General features: G+C 46.3%; 1 protein-coding gene and 1 long non-coding RNA gene across 34 annotated transcripts in view; both read right to left on the bottom strand.

Annotated features, from left to right (window-relative positions):
* Window positions 1-6671: 6671 nt before the first annotated feature.
* LOC102557119 (uncharacterized) lies at window positions 6672-9565 on the bottom strand. The gene is made up of 3 exons (XR_015637204.1): window positions 9323-9565; window positions 9136-9230; window positions 6672-8126 (listed from the first exon to the last, which is right to left on the bottom strand). It is a non-coding gene; the product is annotated as an uncharacterized LOC102557119 (long non-coding RNA).
* Window positions 9566-14182: 4617 nt separating this feature from the next.
* The window catches only part of Bcl11a (BCL11 transcription factor A), a 94655-nt gene continuing 84049 nt past the window's right edge, over window positions 14183-24788 (bottom strand). For 9 of the 33 annotated variants that reach the window (XM_087583622.1, XM_087583621.1, XM_087583626.1 and 6 more), the window contains 2 exons: window positions 24162-24304; window positions 14183-14681 (listed from right to left, as the gene is read on the bottom strand). In XM_087583622.1, the coding sequence (XP_087439748.1) occupies window positions 14580-14681; window positions 24162-24304 (245 nt within the window). In that variant the 3' untranslated portion in view covers window positions 14183-14579. 33 annotated transcript variants of the gene reach the window in all.

The following is a 24788-nucleotide window of genomic DNA, read 5'->3' as shown; positions in this document are numbered from 1 at the left end:
CGGGGTATATGCCCAGGAGTGATGGTCCCGAGTCACAAGATGTGTTCTATGTTTAACTTTCTGAGGAATTGCTAACATGACCAGTCCCATCGGCAACACATGAGGATTCAGTCCCCACTTGCCGTCAATGGCTTGTGCTTCTCTGTCTTTATTCGATTGTTCAGTTCTGCACTTGTGTTTAATCATCATCTTAGTGTGAGGACTGATTGCATTTTGGTGGGAAGTTGGGAATAGGTCAGGATTTCTTCTGAACTAGAATCAACCCACGATAAAGGAAGCCCCAGAGACCACAGACCAGCCCTGAGGCGGAGATGCTGACAAGGGCAGTCTCAGAGACAATGCTCAGAAAAAGCAAGGACAGTCTCCTCAGAGAAGAGCAGTGGCCCACAGACCTCACTCTATGCTGCTTTCTTGCCACACTGAAACATCTGCCTTGGGGTCTGACCTGACCTCCAGCCAGTTGTAACCTCAGGAGAGCCTCTAAACCACCTCAGGTCTCAGGTTCCCAGTCAGGGAGCCAGGGGCAAGGCAGCTGTCCTGCTTCTGGTTGGTTCCTCGGTGCCATGATGGATACCCAAGGAGAGGATGGAGAGACTGCCTCACCGGCTGGCGTTGCCTATGTGAAGAAACCTAGGGTAAGACCCAAACAACAACTGTGGCCCTCTGTGATTTTGCTTTTCCTCCAAAACCCAGGGTCTGCTTCCAACCAGTGAAGGACTGCCGCTTGGGAGTCTCACAAAAGTGGTGTCATAAATTGACCCACACTGTTTCTTTGAGTCTCACACAGCAGGGTGAAGGCCAAACAGAGCAATGGCCTGGCACAGAGGTACCACGGCTCTCCATTTCCCAGAAGCATCTGGGGAGATGACTTCTCAAAGGCCAAGAGGGAACATGAACTATGGGAAAACCACATTTGAGCGCACACACTGAAAAGTGTTAATTAGCAATCCCACACCACCCATCCTCAGGCCCTGGCCCATCTGTGAACATTTAGATCAATCTGAAGGGGTAATGTGAACTTTAAGAGCCTCAAGAAGAAAATGTCCACTCTGCCTTTTTTTAATGGAAGGGGTGGGAGGGAGTAGGTTTCTCCAGTGTCCTGGATACATGCGACAGTTCCGGTGTACACAGGAGTAAAAAAAAAAAAATCTATTCAGAAGGGAGAAAACAATCTACCCCTTGGGAACTCATCTCAGTTCTTCCAACGGCCTGCTTCCACCTGGGTGACTGTGTAAAGCTGACTCACCACTTCAGAATTCCATTCAGGGCACTGGGCCCCTTGAAGGCAAGGCCACAGGCCTATGGGGTGGGGCCAGGTAGAGAAGGTTTGGCAAGGTAAACCTGGAGTTTGTGAATCAGGAAGAGACTCATCCTGTGTAGGTGGTCACCTGCCCTAGACACTGCAAAGTTGAGGGTTCTCCTCCACAGCCGTGACACTAAACTACATGCTTGGATTCTCCCTCTCCTCCACCCAACTTGAAGTGAGCTGGTCTTCGCTTAAAGCCAGTCATCAAAGTCTACGGGCTTCATGCTCTGCACCCAACCCTCTTAGCAACTCCCCTGTCTGTTTCCCACCTCAGATGGAGGATGTTTATGAAGCAGACCCACAAATCCCAGACGGGCTGCCTTGAGATGTGATTGCTTGTCAGGTTATCTGTTAACTCATTCACACCTGAGTGTTACTGCTCTCCTGCTCTTCATTGGATAAGCACTTTCTCTCCCAATCAATGGTGTTACAAGGGGCTCTCTTCTTTCTTTCTTTCCTTCTTTCCTTCTTTCCTTCTTTCTTTCTTTCTCTCTTTCTTTCTCTCTTTCTTTCTCTCTTTCTCTCTTTCTCTCTCTCTTTCTCTCCTTTCTCTCTTTCTTTCTCTCTTTCTTTCTTTCTTTCCTTCTCTCTTTCTTCCTCTCTTTCTCTCTTTCCTTCTTTCTTTTTGTTTTAATTCACTGTACATCCCACTCACTGCCTCTCCACCCTGTCACCAGGGGGACTCACATCTTATTAGAGGACATTTCAGAAGGCAGCAGGATAAGGGAGGCCAAGATAGTCCGAGTTGCCATGAAACCTTTGCCAGAGGTCAGCTATCCTTCACCATCTAAGGCCTGGGGAGCCCCACCCTGCTCCTCGCCCTTCTCTCAAGGATGTTTTGGGAATGAGTTAGGAGGGGGACACACCCATACTTTCTTCTACTAAGCCAACATCACTGTCAGAACAAATGACAGCTGTCAGTGGATCTTCGAGATCCTGGGCTTCAAACTTTCAGGAGTTCCATCAAAACTCAGAGGCCTGGAGGAAAGGCTACCGCCAGACATTTCTAATGGCTTACAAGAGATACTCAGTGGCTCTGGCTCCATGGTCACCCCTGAGGTCTCAGGGATCGCACGCTGCCAACTGAGGAAGGCTTCTGAGAGAATATGAGAACTGAGGCTGTTTCATCGTTGAGCTTCACAGGGTCACCCACCTGGAGAAACACAGGGTGCAATCCCTTGGTGTTGACCTAAGAGGAAAGCACACCTCACCTGCTGGGGTGGACAGTGGCAGGAAGTCCAAGTGCCCACACAGGCTGTTTGTGCCACTCGGGAAAGAGGAACTGACCTTTTTCTCATGGGGAAGTGCATCTTCTCCTCTAGAAACCACAGGCCCACCAGCGAAGGAGCTGGAGTGAAGTTCCTGTGATTGGCCACTGGGTGTGGGCCTATCATTCGCAGCCCCACCCAGAGGGGCTTCCTCCCTGAGAGCTGGCCAGACCCCTGCTCTCCCTCAGGAAACCGAGCTCTGTAAAGCAGAGCTTAACCTCGGTTGCCTTCCTTTACCAACTCTTCGCCTCTAAGCGCCCAAGCCAGGGAAGCAAGCTGTGTACGCTGACACTTAAATTAGATCCTTGCAATTATCTCTCAATCCCGACTCGCCTCGTACTTCTTTGTCACTTCTTTTTATAGCTAAAGTTGCTTGCCCTCGTTTTAAGTACATTGTGCATAAGACATAGGCCAACTTCTGATATATTCCCACAAGCAAAATTAAATACCAGTAACATGTGTTTTAGTGAATTGGGTCCCTCAATTTGCATCTTATAATAAGGATGTTATCATACTGGTTTATAGCACAGCTCTTTAGTTTTATCTCTCAGGGGCTAGATTCCCCCTCATGAGTTCAATATAAGTCTAAGAACTAATGCAATTCCTACAGCACTTTTCTCCGTGTTCACATTAACACTTTTGTGAGTGGAAGGGTTTTATCCTGAAGTGCACAAAGTACGATTGCCTTTGCTGGGGATGTGGTGAGCCTCCGGGTCCCCCATGCTCGACTGCGAGGGAGAGGAGTAGAGGACTAATCTGGGCTGCCACGCGGCCCAGTCTCTCCCACCTCTTCACACTAAGACATAATCCCTAGTGTGTTCATTCCCTTACATTTAGATTAATTATAAAACATTGTCACCAGAATATTAAAGTAATGTTTAATACACAGAAGGGAATAAGGTACTCTGGAAAATGCATAATTTGCCTAGAATGATTTTGCCAGTTGCATGCAATATGATCTTTTGATTGCCAGCTATAGAAATATTATGACTTAGCTTTCACTAGCTTTTTATTTTTGCAACCATCCTGTCATAGCGCTTTGAAAACTGTAAGCTTGGCCCACAGGGAGAAAAAAAAAAAGGTGCCCATGCTAGAGTTCCCTCTGCTTGGTTCCAAATGAGGGTGACAGAAAGAGCCTTATGAGGGGCGCACCCTGCACGTGGCCAGACTTATGTAACTGTCGTAGTGGAGGACAGACCTGATGCATATATGTGCACGCACACACGCCGTGTCCTTTGAACAGGAGGAGGCGTCCCTGCCTCCTAAAAGGAAACCTTGAGTTGACTCCCTTACTTCAGAGGTTCCAAGCTCTACCACAGCCGTGGGCCCAAGGGAGACAGAAGTCGACACAGTGCTGCCAGAGGAGGGTTCCAGCAAGCAGTAACAGAAATGGGACTGCTGCTCCCTGGGGAACAACAGCCCTTGGGGACTGGTTTCCTTGGCCACCTTCCTCTAGGTACTGGGCGTTGCCCTTGGCTGTGTTGGTTAACAACCAAATAGTCGTCATCCACAGAGGGCTCCTGCCCTTGGACGTCTCACTGCAGGTCTCAGTAGGTGAGGATTCCCACACCAGCAATGGCTTTACAAGTAAAGAACTATAAAAGAGGGGCCCTGTCCCTTCCCACTGGCACTCAACAAGCAGGGCTGGTGACCCTGTTCTGTCATAACACCACGAATGGTAGGATTCTGAGCTTTTTAAGCCTCACATCATTTTTGAAATGTTTCTTGTTGCTCCATGGCACCTAGTACAGCCAACACCTGTCATCTTGTTTCCATTTTCTCCAAGGCTTCCGCTGCCCCTCCAACCTCTACCCTCTGCTCTTTAAAACATACACTGGATATGAAAAACTAAGCCCTCTCCCTCAAAGGGCTTAGTCTGGTGACTTAATTGCCTCTCCATTTGCAGCCGGGAGTCCCCTTGGGTCAGAATTCAGTGTGGTTTCCAGTAGGAGAGGGGATAGGTTTACTCTGCTCACACCCAGCCCACAGCTGCTCTATAAACACAAAGACCCCTCGGGCTCTTAGAGGGTAAGCTGCCCTTCAGCCTGGCTTGCTTGTGGCGACCGTTACCTCTTAGAGAGGAAGGGTAGAAGCCTAGGAGTATACTTTCTGAGAGGAAGACTCTAGAAACAAGAGAGTAATGGGGACCAGAGACCAAGGCCCCAGGTGTTACTGAGGTCATCTCAACCATTGTGGGTGAGGCATGTTCTTCTGTTCCGAAGTGAGACAGGCAGCCTGGAGACGCATATGTGGTAAATAAGATGCCCTTAGGAATGTCTTTGTGTGACTATGGACATAGGCCCACTTCCCATACATAAACCGTCACCCTCACTCAGTGGGAAAGGGGAAAGGCAACTGTGTGCAAAGGTCCCTGACATCCACACATGCGCTTGCTAACTCAACCCCTTGTGTCTTTGAGTGACTACCTTACCGAGATGTGGCTTAGAGCCTGCACTAACCTAGAAGAGGAGACTTTGTAGAGAAGAGGACTTTATTTTCTCACAAGTCTCCAAGACCCCCTTCTCTTATTCTCTATCAACTATCAAGGTTCACAGGGAGACTAACTTCAGTGAGGGGGACACTGGGGCCGTCTTTCTAATACTGACATCCATTTGGATCTCTGGGAATATTTCCTCTCTTCTTACCGACCACCGGTGCACACCTATATCCTTGCTTTTTAAGCCACTGTCTGAAGGATGAAGCCATCACTGAGCCACAGAAATAGTCGGTCTTGTCCTCTGGGAGAAAATCTAGGGTGGAAGAGAGAGTTTGGCACCTCTGTGTGCCTTAGATATCCTGACTTATGACACTGGCAGTTGCAGACTTAGCCCTATGCCTAAGAAAGACAGTAGTGGTTGGAGGGGGGAAGTGAGGTATGGTGCGTCACCAGATGATACAACTCACAACCACAACGCAAAAACATAAAGTCGCTATTTTTTGAAACATTGCCTCCCAGAGAGCAAAGCCCCGGCCTGTCCTGGCTTTGAGCAGGTAATACCTCTCTGACAGGCTGTGTGTTTGTTTACTCCGATGCTTGTGAAACACCTTTAATGACACATCGAAGGATAATAAGATACTATCGTGGAACACAGCTTGTGTAGACAAGTAGTGCCGAGAGGGAACAGTGCAAGGAGCTTCCACTGACCAGACCGTCTTTCGATTCTTGAATTTTCTTGACTCATTTTGAAATCTTCTCTTCACAAACCTCGGAGTTTGATGACCTACCAAAATCTTTGGTTTTTTTTTTTTGTTGTTGTTGTTTTTTGTTTTTTTTTTTTTTTGTTTTTTGTTTTTTGTTCTTTTTCTGGTTGTGTTCGTCATTCTCCTTTCAGACATAATGCTAAAGGGTTAAACGCTCAAAGAGAAATGATGCCTTCTGTATGTACAAATTGTCCCTCTAGGCACTTGCTGGCCTGTCTTGGCCCCAACGACGGTGTATTTAAGCTCTTCTTCATACAGGCCAACGGTCAATCAGTAAGGTAGAGTTTGGGATGGTTTTAAAGGACAGTGTGGGGTGGACCTAGACAAGCACAGATAGGAAATTTACATGACCATAGAAGGTGCTCACTGCCAAAGATGACTAAGCAGTTTGTTCCCAGTGCGGTCGCCATAGCAGAGCCAGCGCAGCTGGCTAATGTCTTCAAGAACTGGCCTCCTGTTGGTCACTTTCCTTCCTCGGAGTCCCCTTCAGGCCACTTGACATCTTGCTATCCAATTTCTTAAGCTTGCCTGTGGACAGAGTTCTGAAAATCACTTACTGACCATATTTTTTTTTTAATGTGTTGGCTATGGGATAAAAATACAAGCCGTTTAGCCCACTATTTAAAGACCTCTAAAATAAGGTTCCAAGTCAGTTCCCAGCAGGTTCTGTGTTTATCGGGATGTTCTAGTGTTTTTGCAGATAAGCCTCTCCTCCAGCCCCACTGGGAGAGCTTTCACCCCCGAAGAGCCACAGTGTTTCCTCAAAGTGGATTGCGCTGCTCGTGTCTGCTTCTCGCCGGAACCCTAGCCTGCTTTCGAAGACCGCTAAGACTTAGCTTCTTTGCACCCCTCCGGTTTTCACCTCTTGTCTATGAATTAATAATCGCAGACCCCTCCATCATCCTGTGCTTTTATTCTTACAGTCTTATCCACCAAACAGGACAGACTCCAAGGAGGGACACTGGACTTGTACCTCCTGATTGTTCTCCTAGTGACCCGGACACTACTTGGCATACTGGAGAGCGCTGGAGAAGTGGGAGAGTGTTTATGTATGTGCGTATTCTGAGGGACGTTGTAATACTGGACATGGGAGAAATACAGACTTTTTTTGTTGTGTTCCATTAGAATAAACTGGCAGCAGGTAATTGGTTACGGTTCAGCCTGGGGGGTGGGGTTAAAATACCTGGACTTCACCCCACTATAGGTCATTTATCTCTGATTGCAGGACAAAGACCGTGTCTCCATTACTTCTCCCTTTCTAAAGCCTGTGGTGTTGGTCTTTGTAAGCAAGACTAGGCCAGTTCCATGAGGAGACATCAAGCTATGCCCACCTCTGCCCCTTGAAAGGCAGTTTGTATGTACTCATGCCTATGATGTTACCTAAAGGAGAGCATTCTCAGTCACCCCCACAGAGCCCCCCTCCCAACTGCTGTCTACGTTGGCAAAGCGAATTATAGATTAGCATTTTAAAAGGCCCACTGTTCTCACCCCATCAGCTTAACTGAGACCAGTTATTTAGCGGGCTTCTAATTAATTTAATTCTCCACTGGTGGCGATTTCTGATGGGCAACAACTGTGCCTTTTGCCTCTTTGTATCCCTCCCCCAGCACTTTACTCAGTCGGCTGCCCGTAGCAGGGCTGCAATAAATATTTGTTGATTGAACAAATGAATGAGCCTTGGCTGCAGGTGGAAAAAGTTCATGGGTAGATTCTTAGATTAGCCACGCAAAACCAACGTGGTCCTCCGGCAAGGACGCGAAGTAATGTAAACCAACGTGGTGCTCTGTGAGGACGTGAAGAAGTGCGCACGTCCCAGGAAGCAATCAGAGCAGCCGACAGAGGTCAACCGTTCACAGCAAGGCCACGTTAATTCTGATTAGCACTGTTGTTGGCTTTTTAAATATGACTCAGCAGTCTTGGTGTCACGAATGTGGACAAAACTCTTAGACGAGAGCAACACTGGGAGCCAGCATGCAGAGGGAGATGAGATGTTTAAGGGTGGGGATTCTCGGGGCTGAAGAGATCCATATCCCATCTAAAGGAGTGCATATCAGCATGGATTTACAACCCTAGAGTCAGAAACCAGAGCCAGAAAGAGTCCTGGGCCCACTGGTCAATCAGCCTAGCCAGACTGAGTCACCGAATTCCAACCTCAATGGGAGAGTCTGTGTCAGAACAATAGGCACAGGAGGTCAACTTCTGGCTTCCGTGTGTGTGTGCATACATGTCCATGCACAGCCAGCCACACGTGTGAGGTCATACTGTAGAAGCAGGGTAGGTCATCTGGTGTCTCTCAGCTTCCGTAGAATGGGAGAATAGTTCCCAGCCCATAAGAAAGTGATGAAGAAGACCTAAGAACGGAACTAAAACACGAGTCAGAGGGGTCTCTCCTTGACCCTAGAAGGTAGGAAAACCTCAACAAATATTAGCCAGCATTATTTGCATCTTAACACATATTGTCCTCTAATCTACAGTCTGGGCAGGCAGCTCACCAGCTTAGGACGAGAAGGGTTATGTTTTTAGTCAGAGATGGCCGGTGGGACACGTCCAATCTCTCCATCTACAGGCATCAGAAGCGTGGAAATTTACCTTTTCTATATTCTTTCAGAGCGTGGGCCAGAGAGAGACTTGTACCCTCGGGGCACAGATAAAATGACCCAATGAACTAGGCCTCACAATCGCAGCTTAAATTTTTCCAAACCAAAATCACTATTGCTTTCTTTCCTGAAACATAGACTTACAAAGAGTATGGGTTTCAGGCCAAAAGCAAAGCACGCACCCCTAGGACAGCCATGAACACTGGGTTCCAGCTCTCTAAATCCGTTTGCAGAGTCAGAGAACATGGAAATGTTCTCTACTGCTGTAACTGTTACTGTTACGTGCTGCTTGAGAGCGGGGGCTAAGAGGAGGGACGCAGGCTCTGATTAGCATCAACTCACAGACCAAAGCAACTCGCCAGTCTGGGTAGAAAAGTACAAGAGGCTATCCTGGCACATCAGCTTCTGTCAGAGGGGGAAAAGCAAAACACTCTTGGAGAAGCAGAAAGGCAAGAAGAGACAGAGTGGCCACAGACCAGTCCACGCAGTGGGACCCTGGCGATGGGAAGGCACCTCTGTCCCTGAATTCTATGCTTTGGGTGGGTTTGTGATGAGGAGTGTTGCTCTGTATGGGGAAGCAGTCAATGGGCAGAGCTAGTCTCTCTGAAACTGGGGTGTGAACCTCTGCCACTCCTAGAGAGCAAAGGAAGGCCACTGATCTCCACAAGCCAGCACTCTCTGAGGAGAGGAGACAGAAGGCCAGAGAGGGCAGCAGGAGCTGCCTGCTCACATTACCACAAAGGAAATTCATGGAGTTGCCTACCTCAGAGTGGGAGAGAGGCAAGTAAGCCTTTCCCCTCATCGGGGATAATCCACTTGCTGCTGTCCAGGGATGCTGCCTTCCAACCGGGCCCCTTCCTGTTTCAGAGTGAGCTCTGCTGTTGCAAATGCTGTAGACAACTGCAGTTCCCATCAGCCCACGGCCATTGAGCATCAACCCATGTCCTCACCAAGGCAAGAAGAGAGGAGACAGAAGAACGGAATACCGGGTTGAAGAAAGGGTGAGGCTGACCATGACAGGGGCCTGATCCAAAAAGAAGATGAAGGCTTTGTCCTAAAGAGAGAATGGACAGACAGCAAAATGGAGAGGCAAGAGGAAGAAGTCTCACGGCCCAGCGCGGTGGGCCCTCACAGCAGCCTGCCTGCCAGCCGTCCCACTTCTCCACCTGTATTATCCAAATTCAATATCCTCCTCCGGTAACAAGATTCAAGGCGAAATATTAGCTCTCTGGATTCCTAGCAGGATGTGATGCAGCCTTGAGATTCAAATCAAGTGGGCGTTTCTCTTAAATCCTGTCTAGAGAATGGAACAGATTGTGAGATCTATTTAAGTCATTCGTGATGAATTTGGTGTGATGAGTGGCCCCCTTTTATGCCCTTTTAACTTCGAAAGCCATCACTCAGCAATTCTTGGTCCATACATTTATTTCTACCGTTGGAGGTGTAGATTCAAGAACCCTTCCCGGAAGTAGCCTGAGCGTTCTATCCAATTACGGACACCACATCGTAGTCCTGAAGCATGGGGCAGGCACATGAGCTCCCTGCTGTGGCTGGTACCACCAAACAAGCCTTTGCTTGTTTGTCTGTCTGTCCCCTTCCTTCTTCCTTCTTTCCTTCCTTCCTTCCTTCTTTCTTTCTTTCTGAGGGGTATTTTTTTTTCTGCCGCCCAAGTTTCTGTTTTTAGCAGAAGGTCAAAGGACAGGGTCTGTCGTTTTAGTCCATTTGCATAAGAACTGGACTACTTGGTTTCCATTTCCGGCTCAGCTGCTAAGTCACCGAGCTTTCCAGTTTGGCGGGGACTGTTCTGTTCACCATGTGACCATAAACTCTTCCTTCACCTTCAGGCCACTTGTCCAGCCTGTGACATGAATAATTGCTATGGATTCTTCCAGCTTTAGTTTCTTCCTTTTCATACTGAATTGACATAGCCAGGAGGAAAATTGATCGTCATGTACATGAAAGTGTTCTGCAGAACGGACAAACATGTAACAAGGAAAAAGGCTATGTGGTTAAAAGTTAGAAGTTTTAATTGGTGCTTAGGCAACAGAGATGTAATCTCAGCTTCTGAACCCTGCTGGAAACGAGTTCTCCGGTTTGACGCAAACCCAGCAGAAAGCAAGCTGAGGAGTGGCGTCACCACTGCAGACTTGGAGGGAGAAGTGTGTCACCACTGCAGACTTGGAGGGAGAAGTGTGATGCTGTTTCTGGAGGGAGAAGGACAGATGCTTTGCAGCACTGTTGAACTGAGTTTCCACTAGACAAAGGATCCCTCAAGCCTGTCTGCCTCACTCCAGACCCAAGAAGGAGCCAACCCCATGCTGGGTACTGCAGGGAGAACACTGACAGTCAACACAGCCCTTGAAATCTAATCAGGACCCTGTCACTACGGTTGGGCCAGAGATTTGGTAGGGAAAATTTTTAATAGAGATGAGTATTAATACCGAGGCTTAAAAACCCATAGTAATATTAAGTCAGCTTCTTCAGATCAATGCTATTCTCTAACAATAACAGACAAACCATCCTAACCATCAAAGGACCTGCCTGTAGTCCGGTGGCTCTCAAAATGCCAAGGATAACTAAGCAGGACATGTCCTGCCAAGGTTTGGGTGCACAGCAAGGCCTCAGTAGAAGCCAAATTTGCAGTCCTCCTTGAAGATCTTTATTAAACCATCACAGGCATTTCTGATATTTAACAGGCTGGTACTGAAAGCACTTCGAATGGCTCTCTGACATCACAAAGTCTTACTGACTTTTGTATGTATGACAGTTGGACAGATGACAAAACTAACGTGCGTAGTCCAGGTCTGAGAAGAAGGTAAGGATGAAGCCTACGTTGTTGGTCCCCACCATACGAGTAGCCAACACTGTGTCCTCCGATGTGTGAGAAGTGCATTCTGGGCAGGCAATTAATCTCTCTGAAATTTGAAGTTTCTCTCTCCAGAGAGGGCACAGAGAGGACCCTTGTCAGATTTGTCGGTCTCTTTCCTGGCTTCCAGTCTTCAAATAACCCTGACCTTGACCTATCACACAGCCAGATGACTTCTCAACCCATCAATCCTATACGAGTCTTCGAAACTTCTACCCTCACCATACCACAAATGGCAATGAGCCCCACATGTGACTTTTCATTTTCTTGCATTGAAAGGTATGAGCGGGGAGCCATGGAAAATTTTTATTTACTTTTAGTGAAAAGTCTTTCTTCTCCAACGGAAGAAGAAGATATTTTTATCCACTTTAGTTCATTACCTTCCAACAACGTGACTCTTAATGCTACCTGCTCATTTAGCCTCAGAGTCTTAGAAGGAATAAGAGAAGTGAGGATGGAAACAGAGCAGATCTGAAAGTGGAGAACACCCAGCACAGTTCTCCAGGCTGCCGATGTCTCTCCCAGGTCTCCTAGTGGAAGAGGAACCACTATTTCCAGGTATCGGCAAAGAGCTAAAGCATCTAGGAGATGCTGGTCACTGATCCCTTGTGGGACTAGAGTTAACAAGCCAGAAAGAGGGTGGCACAGGGTGGCGGTTTCTCTTAGAAATAATTTCTTGTCTGGCAGTCCTATTCTGACCTAGGAAGACTCAACAACAACAACAACAACAACAACAAAAACTCATCAAGGAAATGTGTGTGACCAGGGCTATTTGTCATGAAGATTCACAGAGGGGATGAGGAGAGGAAGAGTCACAGAGAGGGAATGAGGAAGAGGAAGAGTCACAGAGGGGTTGAGGAAGAGTCACAGAGGGGATGAGGAAGAGTCACAGAGGGAATGAGGAAAAGTCACAGAGGGGATGAGGAAGAGGAAGAGTCACAGAGAGGAAGAGGAAAAGTCACAGAGGGGATGAGGAAGAGGAATAGTCACAGGAAGAGGAAAAGTCACAGAAAGGGGATGAGGAAGAGGAAGAGTCACAGGAAGAGGAAGAGGAAAAGCCACAGAAGTGATGAAGAAGAGGGAGAGCCACAGGAAAAGGAAGAGTCACAGAGGGGTTGAGGAAGAGTCACAGAGGGGATGAGGAAGAGTCACAGAGGGGATGAGGAAGAGTCACAGGAAGAGGAAGAGGAAGAGGAAGAGGAAAAGTCACAGAGGGGATGAGGAAGAGTCACAGAGGGGATGAGGAAGAGTCACAGAGGGGATGAGGAAGAGGAAGAGTCACAGGAAGAGGAAGAGGAAGAGGAAGAGGAAAAGTCACAGAGGGGATGAGGAAGAGGAAGAGTCACAGGAAGAGGAAGAGTCACAGAGGGGTTGAGGAAGAGTCACAGAGGATGAGGAAGAGGAAGAGGAAGAGGAAAAGTCACAGAGGGGATGAGGAAGAGGAAGAGTCACAGGAAGAGGAAGAGTCACAGAGGGGTTGAGGAAGAGTCACAGAGGATGAGGAAGAGGAAGAGTCACAGAGAGGAAGAGGAAAAGTCACAGAGGGGATGAGGAAGAGGAAGAGTCACAGAGAGGAAGAGGAAGAGGAAAAGTCACAGAGGGAATGAGGAAGAGGAAGAGTCACAGAGAGGGGATGAGGAAGAGGAAGAGTCACAGGAAGAGGAAGAGGAAGAGTCACAGAGAGGATGAGGAAGAGTCACAGAGAGAGGATGAAGAAGAGGAAGAGTCACAGAGAGGATGAGGAGAGGGTCTCTTGGATCCACCAATAGCCATCCCACTTTCTGTGTATGGAAACACACACGTGTGTGCTCGTGAGCCTTTATATCCCGTGTGCTAACAGCAGAAACACTTAGGGAGAAGCGCGAGCTTTGATTATGACGGAACAGAAGTCAGTAGCTTCTGCTCTGGTTCAGAAGCCTCTTACCAGCACGGGCTTAGCAAGCTTTAGCTCCTCCACACCGGAAGCTGAGGGATCTATCCCATCGAGGAGCAATGCACGTGAAAGTGCTGTGCAGAGCATACACCAGAGCACTATTACTTATGATGAAGAAGCAGGAGGGAATCCAGCTGCCAATTATTGTGCTATCTTTTTACTAGGTTGGGTAATCTAGCCAGAGGGTGAATGGGTAAGATTTTCCCCACTCAGGTTCACAGCCAGTATGTAAATCTGCCAATGCACAGGTGTCCGAGATCTATTATTTATGAGCCTATTTTAATACGCCATATTGTTTCTAATTCTCTTCTAGATCTGTAGACAGTGGAAAATACCAAGCTGAGGAAAGTTCTTGCCGAATTTAGCACCTATCTTTAGAGCAACTAGAGTCACTGATCTCTAAAGTACGAGGCACTCCTGGTGACAACGGTCTGACGGGCACCTCCTTCCTCCAGCAATGACTTCCCTTGTGAAGATCTTTCCCCACATTTTCTTACGTATTAGAGAGTTAAGAAAGACCTAGTTGCTGGGAATGTGGAATCCTAACGTCAGAATATTTCTTAAATAACTCCTGACATTTACTGTCCCGTCCAGTATAGTGTTATCTTTCTTGAACTACATTACAGACAGATTCAGACCCTACATGGAAGTCACCAAAAGCATATATTTGAGAAAGAGGATTCAGTGTGCCATATTTATGCATTATTTAATGGTATGCAAATTATAAGTCAGACAGGAAAACCACACGTCAGCAGTAATAAACAGCAATGCTACTACATTAATTATGATATTACTATGATTCATTCCCTGGTTTTGCATTTTGATTCTCTTTGAAAATGTATGCTATCCAAAAAGCCTACTTCCTTTCCTACGCCTCCTGCCGAGACTTGAGTCTGGTCCTTCTGCCCACCCTATGAGTTTCTGAGGTAACAGGTTCAACAGTCGTAAAGCCTGGAGCAGCCATTGTCTTATGAGCGTTAAAAAAAAAAAAAAAAACAAGCACACACAGCCTAAAGCTCCAACATTTATTATGTCAATGTTAAGCACACTTTTTAAAAGACAACATAGAATGTATAGAAACGAGGGGTTAGGGACTCATGCTCATCTCCACAATACGGGTAATTAGGTCGGCTGGTTTCACAAGGGTTGGACGCCTCTTCGACCGCGGGGCAGTCCGAGGGCCCTCTGAATGGGACGGATTCACTGTTCCAATGTGGGTCTGTTTTTTTGTTTTTTACGTTTTATTAAAAAATATAAATAAAATGGCACTGCAGGCCCAGGCTGGGAGGACTCGGCAGGACTCTTGTCTTCTTGGAGGCTACTGTCAGAAAACATCACAAACTAGCAGGATGACGGAGCTCGCTGACATCGGCTGGGCGGCGCATGTCCAGCCCCGCCCCTGGGGGCTTCAGAGTTTCTCAGAACTTAAGGGCTCTTGAGCTTCCATCCGAAAACTGCCACACATCTTGAGCTCTCGGGGTACTACGCCGAACGGGGGTGTGTGAAGGACCTGGAAAGAGGTTGGAGACAGAGGAAGGAAAAAAGTACAGAGTGACTTGGCCTGGTGACTTTCTGGTCTCTCGCTAGCTTCTTAAAATTATGATTTAAATCAACCACAGGTTGAGCCACTGCCATGATCTCAAATGTACTCTCCCCTCCCCGGATATTCCCACCGCCAAGGTGCTTTGCCACGCCTCCCGCCCTGTTACCCAAAGGACCCAGACTCCCTACCCCGACACATGGAAGTCCTACCAAACTTGGGACACACCTGGAAGGAAACTCTCTTCCTTACAACTGAGAAAACTTAGTAGCGAACAGTCCTTTGTCAAGGATAGTGGGAGAGGGAGGAGGGAAGGGAGACATTTTCGTAAAATGATAATAAAATTATAAAGAAACGAAAATCAAAACTGATGTAAAAGCAGCTTAACAAAAACGTGAAATGTCACCAACGTCAAGGCAGCCAACGATTTACAAGAGGTGAACAGTCTCTCAAGAGGAAACCAGAACCCAAGAGTTGCCCTCAAATTGCACCCACACTGCCTGTAGTTTCTTTCAAACATGCAGGGATTTTCATTTGTCTTTTGTGTGCCATGGGGAATGGTAGTGGTGAGGGGACAGGAGTAGCAATGTTCCTCCAGGATCCCCCTCTGCTGTGGCATTGACTTGCTGCAGCGACCTCAGAGTCCAGATGTGCTGGGGAGGATGGGTACTACCTGGCCATTACAGGCCTCGTTGCCATGGTAACCTGCAGTTTGGGGGGGGCGCCTGGGGCCTCTTCTCCCCTGACTCCATGAGGCAGGAGGCCTGGGGTCTGGAGCTCAGCTGTGCTCCCATAGAGCCCCCCTGAGCAGTAGAGATCTGGACTGAGGGGCCTGCTGTGACCGGGTAGACTCTGGGGAATTCCATTCCTGGTCCAGTGCTAGCACCGCCCTTGAGGCTTTTTTAGATGCCCCTCCAACCCCCTTTGTTTGACCCACTATCTATTTAAAGACCTAATGGGCAAAGTACAGCATAAGCATGTACCATATTCCTTGTTATTCAAAAGCATACCCGTCCCCCTGGGTATCCAGGGGCCTCTGCATTAGAGGAAACGTTGGGGAAGGTGTTTAATTTGCCTTTAGTGGTTGTCTCTGTGACAAATGCGGCAGACTCCCGTGTCCTCCTCACACAATTTTTGCCATGTGAAGAAAGGAAAAACAGTATTTGGATCAATCATAAAGTTGTGCTCAGTCAAGCCTGGTTACTTAAGTACAGTGACCCTTGTGAACTGTATTGGTTCCTTTTCCCATTTGGGAGCCAGGGAAGAATCTGCTGCTCCAAGACAAAGGGAATTAGAATCAGGCCCGACTCCTTCCCCAGACTCCTTCCCCAACGGCTGATTCCCTGTGCTGCAGTGAATGGTAGTGGGCTAACAGGATGAGGAGTTGCAGGAAAGCAACTGTGAATGGCCAAGCACCCGCGTCTACAGTTTGCTGGGGCAGCAGCCCTGGAATACAACCTGTGTTCTAGTGTCTGTTTCTCTAAAAAAAAAAAAAAAGTTTTGGGCAAGCCTTCCCGATGCTTAGGAAGACACTGAATAGAGATGGTGGCTTTCAGTGGTAGCATTCTCTCAAAACATCTCAGGGAGAGGTGCTAGAAGGTCAAGGCCGGCCCAGGGGCATCTCAATTTCTTTTCAGGATGTTCCCAAATAATCCTGGTACCTTTCAGTCCAGCTCCCAGAGTCTGTGAATAAGAAGCCTTAACTTTGCAGAAGAAATGGGATCTAGACCGCCCTTCCCGCCGCCGCTTCTTTTTGAGTTCTCACTTTAACCATTATGAGTATACACAATATGGACTTACTGCATATACAAAAATGGCATTTAAATAACAGTTTTATCCACAGAACACCCCAGGGGAAAGAAATCAACTACTTCACACTTCCTGCCAGGGCTGGCACAGTAGAAGGACCATGTTCACCCCACATCTTAGCCACCTTTGAAACCTGTTGGATTCGGACTTCCTGCAGAGCCTATGAGCAGGGAGAAAATGGTCTCAGAAGGGCCACTAATGCTGGAGCATTTAGGGATTAAAATGTGCAATTACAGCATTTGCCGAATTTCTGCTTAAGTTTTTCCCAAATAGAGGGCTTTAAAAAAAAAAACAATTCCCTTTGGAGCATACTAGGTATCAGGGTTCACATACGTCCTATGGGTATGCCAGGACTTACAAAAACTTAACAGAATTCTCAGTGACAGTAATGCATGCCACGGTGAGAAACTTTTGTTTTTAGGTTCCTTCCTAGTGCAATTGAAAGGGTTTGGGTTCAGGATAGGAAACGTCATGTGGGAGTTCTATTCTTGTGTCTAAAGTTCCACGTCCCCATTGCTCGCCGAGCTTCAGAAGTAATAGTTTATCGGAAGGTTGCAATAAGTCAGAAGACGGTGGAGCCTGAAGAAGCTGTCTCCCAACAAATTTATTTAACTTTGGGACCATGTAAATCAAACTTAGTCAGTGATTTATCACCAGATATTTGTGCCCCTCCCCGTTCCCAGCTTGATTTAAGATATCTCAACCTATAAGGATCTCGTATCTACCATTAATTCTGTCTGTCAGGATGCGAAATCTAATTACGCTAAGAGCATCGTATACTGAGGAATTAAAATAAGTACTGTATATAAAATCTGCACAGCTGCATACTGAGCTCCCCTCAGCAGCACAACAGGGACACGCAGAAGCCGTGTGGATATTTAATATGGTGAGGCATCCGTTGTCACCATCTTGTCCACAGAGGACAAGGCACAGGGAAAGATTTCTGTTTGTTTTGGAATCGGTGTGGTACCCAATTGAAAATGCAGGTGTCTTTCCTCAGTTCACTGACAAATGCCAACTTCTCCAAAGGTGCTTAATTCTCACCCCTGTCCCACCCATTTCTCCACCTGTGCAAGAAATCCTCCAAACTCCCCTCGGTCAGGTCCCCTTCCCCGCTCAAACTGACTTAAAAAAAAAATAACAGCAAGAGACAAACACGTTACTTTATCGCTATGTAAAAAGATAAAAGTCTCCTGGCCCCGGATAAAAGGCATCACACGAAAAGGCCCCTTCACAGTCACCATTGGGAAAGAACCATGAAACAAAACAAAAACAAAACAAAACAAAAAAAAAAAACCCTCTACCATGGGAGGACGAGAGAACAGCTTTTGTTCAAGGTTTTACAAAAATAAAATAAAATGCTGTTGGATCCATTCACCTACACTGGGAACATGGAGACAGTACCACAGAGGCACGGGCTAGATCGTAAAGCAAACTGATGCTGTAACACACAGTAGTTGGAAAACTGACAACACAGATTTCTAAAGAGAGGACTTTTAAAAACAGACCTAACCTGCCTACCAAGCCATTGCAAATTATGAAAAGATAGCTAATCTATCTATCGCCTACAGCAGGATTCAACCATACATATATACATATATATATATACATATATACATATACATATACATACATATATATATATATATATATACACACACACCGTCTGCAGCACGTACAGACCGGAGGATTTCAGAACCACAAGGCAAACCATGGTGTGTCTTAGGTGCTCAGTGGTGGCCTCCCGAGACTTGGCTCGCTCTTACCCTTGGCTGCTGATTTCTGTTTTGTTCTTCCTACATTTTTCCTCCCCTTGTTTTATTATTATCATTATCATTATTATTATTCAACAGAGTTAATATATTTGCTGTCTTTGTTTCTGGATCTTTAGGGTTGAGGTGATTCTCACTATGAGGAAAAGTCGTTATGCAGAATAGGGAGCTGTTTGTTTAAGGGCCCCCACTTTTGGCATCACACTCTAAAACAGGGAAATAATGGAAGAACAGAAAGGACTTTTAGACACAACAGGCACAGCAGAAAATCCAAAGGAGACAACTGAGGGGCGGCTCCCGGGCTCACAGGTACCTAGTGGACCCCGCTAAGGACGGAGCAGAAGTTTTGAACAGTGCACAGAAATTTCCTTCCAACTGATCTAAAACTGTAAATGTCTAAAATTGCTTCCATGGCTTGAAGTATGTCTATTTTAATAATAGTGAGTATATTATGCTCCTTTAGGATAATACACACGTCAAAATGCCCATAGAAATGACCCTGAAAAAGACTGACTGGCCTTCTCTCAAAACTTGTTACTTTGTTGAAAGTAATTTACAGAGTGTGTCAAATGAGGACACAAGAAGCTTACATTGTACTTTAATTTTTTTATTTTTTTCAATAAAGGGACAAAATGGGTGTATGAACAGGTTAATGCAGACAACTGCCAAAAAAAACACAGACAGTGGTTTTTTCCAATAGAACTTAACAAAGACCAGAAACAAATACAGTAAAAAGCCAGGTTGCAATGACCTTTGGTCATCCAAATAAAAAAAAAAAAATAATAAAAACAGAGAAAAATAAAAGATCAAATTAAGCGCCTCTGTTTTGAACAGGGCCCATAAGCAATAATAAATAGTGACTCCCATAGTAAAAGATAAAATTTCAAGTTACGACAAACAGCTTTGATTACAGGAATAGAAAAGGCCAATAACAAAATATTCTGCATTGCCATTTACAAAAAAGTACTGACTAAAGCGGGCTTTCTCTTTAATATGCTTTGCATATGAAATTCTTTCCAATCTAAATATAAAGCACCATTTAGTTTTTGGCAATGAAAAAAACTGCAAAACATTGTTGTTTTTTTTTTCCTTTTTTTTTTTTCTTTCTTCCTTTTACTGCATATGAAGGTAAGATGCTGGAATGCTGGGTGATTGGGGAGGAGGGGCAAAAGCACACTACATAACAAACCAACGCTATTAGCTTGCAGTACTGCATACAGCATGGCAGCAGGAAAAAGGGGGGGAAGGGATATGTACAACCCCTACGACAGCCATCCATGTGACATTCTAGCAGGCTCCCCAAAAACCGCCATTATATGGCTTCTCTGTACAATGTCACACCTCTCTCTCTCTCTCTCTCTCTCTCTCTCTCTCTCTCTCTCTCTCTTTCTTTTTTTGAAGCATACAAATAATTTGCACTATATTATCCTGCCAAATTAAAAAAATATACTGTGGCAGCCTGTCTTTTTTTTTCTACTAACAAAAAAGGTACATTGATACCTTTTGAGTGAACAAGCAACAGTTAAAAATACAAGCTTCCATATAAATACTATAGTACCTAGCACTAGATGAACATTGAATTCAAATACCATTCTAGAAATACAGAAAAAAGACCATAAATGTGTTTTAGCATAGGAATCAACATGAGTGTGCATTTTCCTATATTTAAGTACTATATAATCTTAAACCTTCCCCCATGTATGTTTCTTTTTTTTTTTTTTTTTACAACCTGAAGAGCGGTGTGTGATCCAAGGCATAGAATTTCCACTACCATTTTTAAATGGATAACAGGTCTTGTAACACCACCAAGACAATGGAACCCTAAAATGCTGTTCCCCCTAAACATAATGAAGTGTCTTTTTTAAAAATTCTTTTCTTAACATTTATACTTAAAAAAGTTTTGTACAAAAAAAAAATCCTTGCAACTGTAGAAGCGAAAGAGTCATTCGTTTCTAGGTTAAGTGTGTTGTTTCCATTCACAGCGCTTGCAATGTTGCGTCCAAGTGAGTAAGCTCATTGGTCAAGTAAGTGGCTGGCAAAGTTTGTCTTAGTTTTTTTTTTTTAGGTTTGTTTGTTTTTTTATTATTATTATTATTTTTAATGCTCATCAATGAGATTGTGTTCCATTTTTTTTTTCAGCATCCTTGCAACGTTTCCCTTAATAAAGACCTGTAAACTGGGAAAACTGTACAGTGCACTTAATTGTCCTATCTGGGCAGGTTTATTTTATACTCAACCTCTGTATCTCTGATTAGAGAGAAGATACAGGCGTCACAGGCAGAGTCAAGTGCTATTTCAACACCAACTGGGGCAGATGCTAGCTTAAAACAAAGAAGGAAAAAGAAAGGAAGGAAGGAAGAGAGAAAGGAAGAAAGAATCAAATAAAATAAAAACAACGAACCCTCTTCCATGTTAACACAAATAGCACACAGTGTATGGAAAAGAACTTAAGCACAACTTCCAGGGAGCACGGACATATATACTGCTGTCCTTAAAGGTCTTCCTCTTCTTTTTTGAAGAATGTCACATTAAATGTAAGTCTTATAGATTCATAGTTAATCATCATTGTATCACTACTCGATCATACACCTGTTCTAGTTTCAAATGGCAAACAGTATCACATTGTGCTAACCAATCTCTTACTGTTTTGTTTTGTTTTGTTTTTCCTCTCTCTCTCTCTCTCTCTCTCTCTCTCCATATCAGCCTGTTCTTTCAAATGTCCCCTAAAGGCTTAAGTTTATAATTCGATTGTCCATTCGACAACCAACTGCAGCTGGATCTATTTCTTTTGGCGCCGGAATTTCATTCAATGTATCGTTTTAGACAAGTACTGTCATAAGACTCCTTGCTAGTGTTACCCCATCACATTCCAGGGCCTTTGCACGTTTCACATTCAAATTTGATAACCATTTTAAAAAAATAAAATAAAACTTTAGGCAAACAGCCCATTTTTTTTTACGGTCTCACCAGGAGCAAAGTAGTTTTTATACTGGTATAATCAGGTTTTGTTCACAAAGTTAAAGGCAAAAATGGATGATTAGCTAGGACACAATGGGTCTTTTTTTTTTTTTAAGGTAGCCATTGTTGTGAGAAATACAACACAGAATTACATGCTAGGTCCTAAAGTTTATTACCTCACCCAATGCTGGATTAAGCTACAAGTTTATAACAAGCAGAAAAAGCCATCAACATGGTTTGAATAGATCCAAGGCACTCGTTTTAAAAGCCAAATGACAGAATAAACTTGTTCTTCCGTTAGTTTGTCAATTCAAGGCCTTTTTTTTCCCTCTCCAATTAATATGTGTAACCCTTTAGAGACAGACATTCAGCACGTGTTCTCAGTGCTATCTGTTCTGTCTGCAGAGGGTTAATTGACCCAACACTGTTTCCCTCCTCTTGTTATAAAATAAAGCTGTACATGATATTACAGAATTATGCAGCATGGTTTGTGGGTTTTTTTTCCCCCCTCCCTCTCTCACACTCTCAGAACGGAACTGGAAACAGCAACATGTTTGCTCATAATGAATTAGGGACAATTTAAAATGGCCATAACATACCATACATGCTGTCTAAGTTAAGGGGAAGAAGAAAAAAAAACAAAAACAAACAAAAAAAAAAAAACAACATACACAACATGAAAATTATTGCACAAGAGAAAGGCTCAAAGTTTGCGTAAAATGCAATAGTATTGCCCCAGACATGCATTCAAACGGTGAGAACATAAAGAATTTAAAATTAAAAAAAGAAAGAAGAAAAAGAAAAAAAAAAAAGGAAAAACAAAACCAAAAAAAAAACCAAAAACCAGATGTGCTGGTGACAAGCACTCATTCATATTCTTAGTTTCCATTACTTCTGTTGTTTGTTTGTTTGTTTGTTTGATCACATGGGACTAGAAAAAATTCTACAGGGAGTAGGGCTGGAAGGACGATGGGGAAGGGGTTAAAAGGTGGGCATCAGGTGGGAGTGAGGGAGGGAGGGCATTAATATACCTCTATTCAGTTTTTATATCATTATTCAACACTCGGTCACTGTGCCATTTTTTCATGTGTTTCTCCAGGGTACTGTACACGCTAAAAGGCATCTTACAAATTTCACATTTGTAAACGTCCTTCCCCACCTGGCCATGCGTTTTCATGTGCCTGGTGAGCTTGCTACTCTGGGCACAGGCATAGTTGCACAGCTCGCATTTATAAGGCCTTTCGCCCGTGTGGCTTCTCCTGTGGACAGTGAGATTGCTACAGTTCTTGAAGACTTTCCCACAGTACTCACAAGTGTCGCTGCGTCTGCCCTCTTTTGAGCTGGGCCTGCCCGGGCCCGGACCACTAATATGGGGCGTGCTCCCTCCACTTCCCGTGCCGCTGCGCCCCGAGATCCCTCCGTCCAGCTCCCCGGGCGGCGTGGAGAAGCGCAAGCTCCCGTTCTCCGAGGAGTGCTCTGACGAGGAGGCAAAAGGCGATTGTCTGGAGTCTCCGAAGGTAAGGAAGGGATCTTTGAGCTGCCTGGAGGCTGCATAGCCAGCGAGCCACTGCGAGTACACGTTCTCCGTGTTAGGCATCGCAGCCGGGGGCAGGTCAAACTCCTTCTCCAGCTTGATGCGCTTGGAGAAGGGGCTCAGCGAGCTGGGGCTACCCAGCAGGAGCTTTTTGGACAGACCCCCCGAAGCCGATTCGCCAGGGGAGCAGCCACGACCATTAACAGTGCCATCGTCTATGCGGTCCGACTCGCCGGCCACCGAGTCTTCGTCGCAAGTGTCCCTATGGCCCTCGGCCTCGGCCAGGTGGCTGCGCTTATGCTTCTCGCCCAGGACCTGGTGGAAGGCCTCGCTGAAGTGCTGCATGGAGCTGAGCACCATGCCCTGCATGACATCGGGCAGGGCGCGGCCCTCGTCGCCCACGCCCACCACTGCGCCCCGAGAGCTGTTCTCGTGGTGGCGCGCAGCCTCCAGGCTCAGCCCGAAGCCGTAGTCCACCCTCTCGCTCTCCGTCAGCTCCTCCTCCTCCTCTTCCTCCTCTTCCTCTTCTTCCTCGTCGTCCTCCTCTTCCTCCTCATCCCCGTTCTCCGGGATCAAGTTGGGGTCGTTCTCACTCTTGAACTTGGCCACCACTGACTTGAGCGCACTGCTGGCGCTGCCTACCAGGTCGCTGGTGCCAGGTTCCGGGGAGCTGGCTGTGGAGAGGCCGTCGTCGGACTTAACTGTCATGGGGGACGACTTGTGCATGTGTGTCTTCATGTGACGCTTCAGCTTGCTGGCCTGCGTGCACGCGTGATCGCACAGGTTGCACTTGTAGGGCTTCTCACCAGTATGGCTGCGCCGGTGCACCACCAAGTTGCTCTGAAATTTGAACGTCTTGCCGCAGAACTCGCATGACTTGGACTTGACCGGGGGCTGGGAGGGAGGAGGGGCGGATTGCAGAGGAGGGAGGGGGGGCGTCGCCAGGAAGGGTGGCTTGCTACCTGGCTGGAATGGTTGCAGTAACCTTTGCATAGGGCTGGGCCGGCCTGGGGACAGCGGTGGACTAGACGTGTTCCCTGCCAGCTCTCTAAGTCTCCTAGAGAAATCCATGGCCGGAGGCTCCATAGCCATTGGATTCAACCGCAGCACCCTGTCAAAGGCACTCGGGTGATGGGTGGCCAGGGCCATCTCTTCCGCCCCCAGGCGCTCTATGCGGTGGGGGTCCAAGTGATGTCTCGGTGGTGGACTAAACAGGGGGGGAGTGGGTGGAAAGCGCCCTTCTGCCAGGCCGGAAGCCTCTCTGGATACTGATCCTGGTATTCTTAGCAGGTTAAAGGGGTTATTGTCTGCAATAGGAATCCCATGGAGAGATGGCTGGGAAGGACATTCTGCACCTAGTCCTGAAGGGATACCAACCCGCGGGGTCAGGGGGCTTCCGTGTTCGCTTTCTAAGTAGATTCTTAATCCATGAGTGTTCTGTGCGTGTTGCAAGAGAAACCATGCACTGGTGAATGGCTGTTTGCAAGTTGTACATGTGTAGCTGCTGGGCTCATCTTTACCTGCAAAATAATACAACACCAACATCAATGTTTAAGCACCGAGGCAGGCATCAGCAATTGCTTATTCCAACAACCAGCCTCTCCTGCGCTCATCTCTCAAGCCCCCGCCTTCACCCACCTACCCTGCTGCCTACGTGTTGTCTTCCGTGTCTGGAGCCCAATAAATATTTGTCAAGTTGGTCTTCGTGACATTTAACTCAGCTCCAAGAGTTCCATATCCCAGCCCCACAGCCCAAAGTTCAAGCTGGTCCAGGCTCTGTTAAAAGGAGCCCTCCATTCTAGGGGGGTCTCAGCAAATGTCTTCCATTTGCTGAGGTGTGGGAAGTCGTTACAGCTCTGGGCCACTGTCTCATTGGTTAAATGGGAGTACTGAGACAGGACAAGACCAAGGCCAGAGTCAGCTTGATGTCACTCAGGGAGACGTTTGTACCCTGACTCCTCTGGTCCTAGTCCATTTTCCTGTGGGCCGTAGGAGGCAAAGAGC

The sequence above is a fragment of the Rattus norvegicus genome, chromosome 14, assembly GCF_021556685.1.
Source record: "Rattus norvegicus strain SHRSP/BbbUtx chromosome 14, alternate assembly SHRSP_T2T, whole genome shotgun sequence".
Lineage (NCBI taxonomy): Eukaryota > Metazoa > Chordata > Mammalia > Rodentia > Muridae > Rattus > Rattus norvegicus.
The sequence above is the reverse complement of the archived record's forward strand: the minus strand, read 5'-3'. Positions and strand labels throughout refer to the sequence as shown.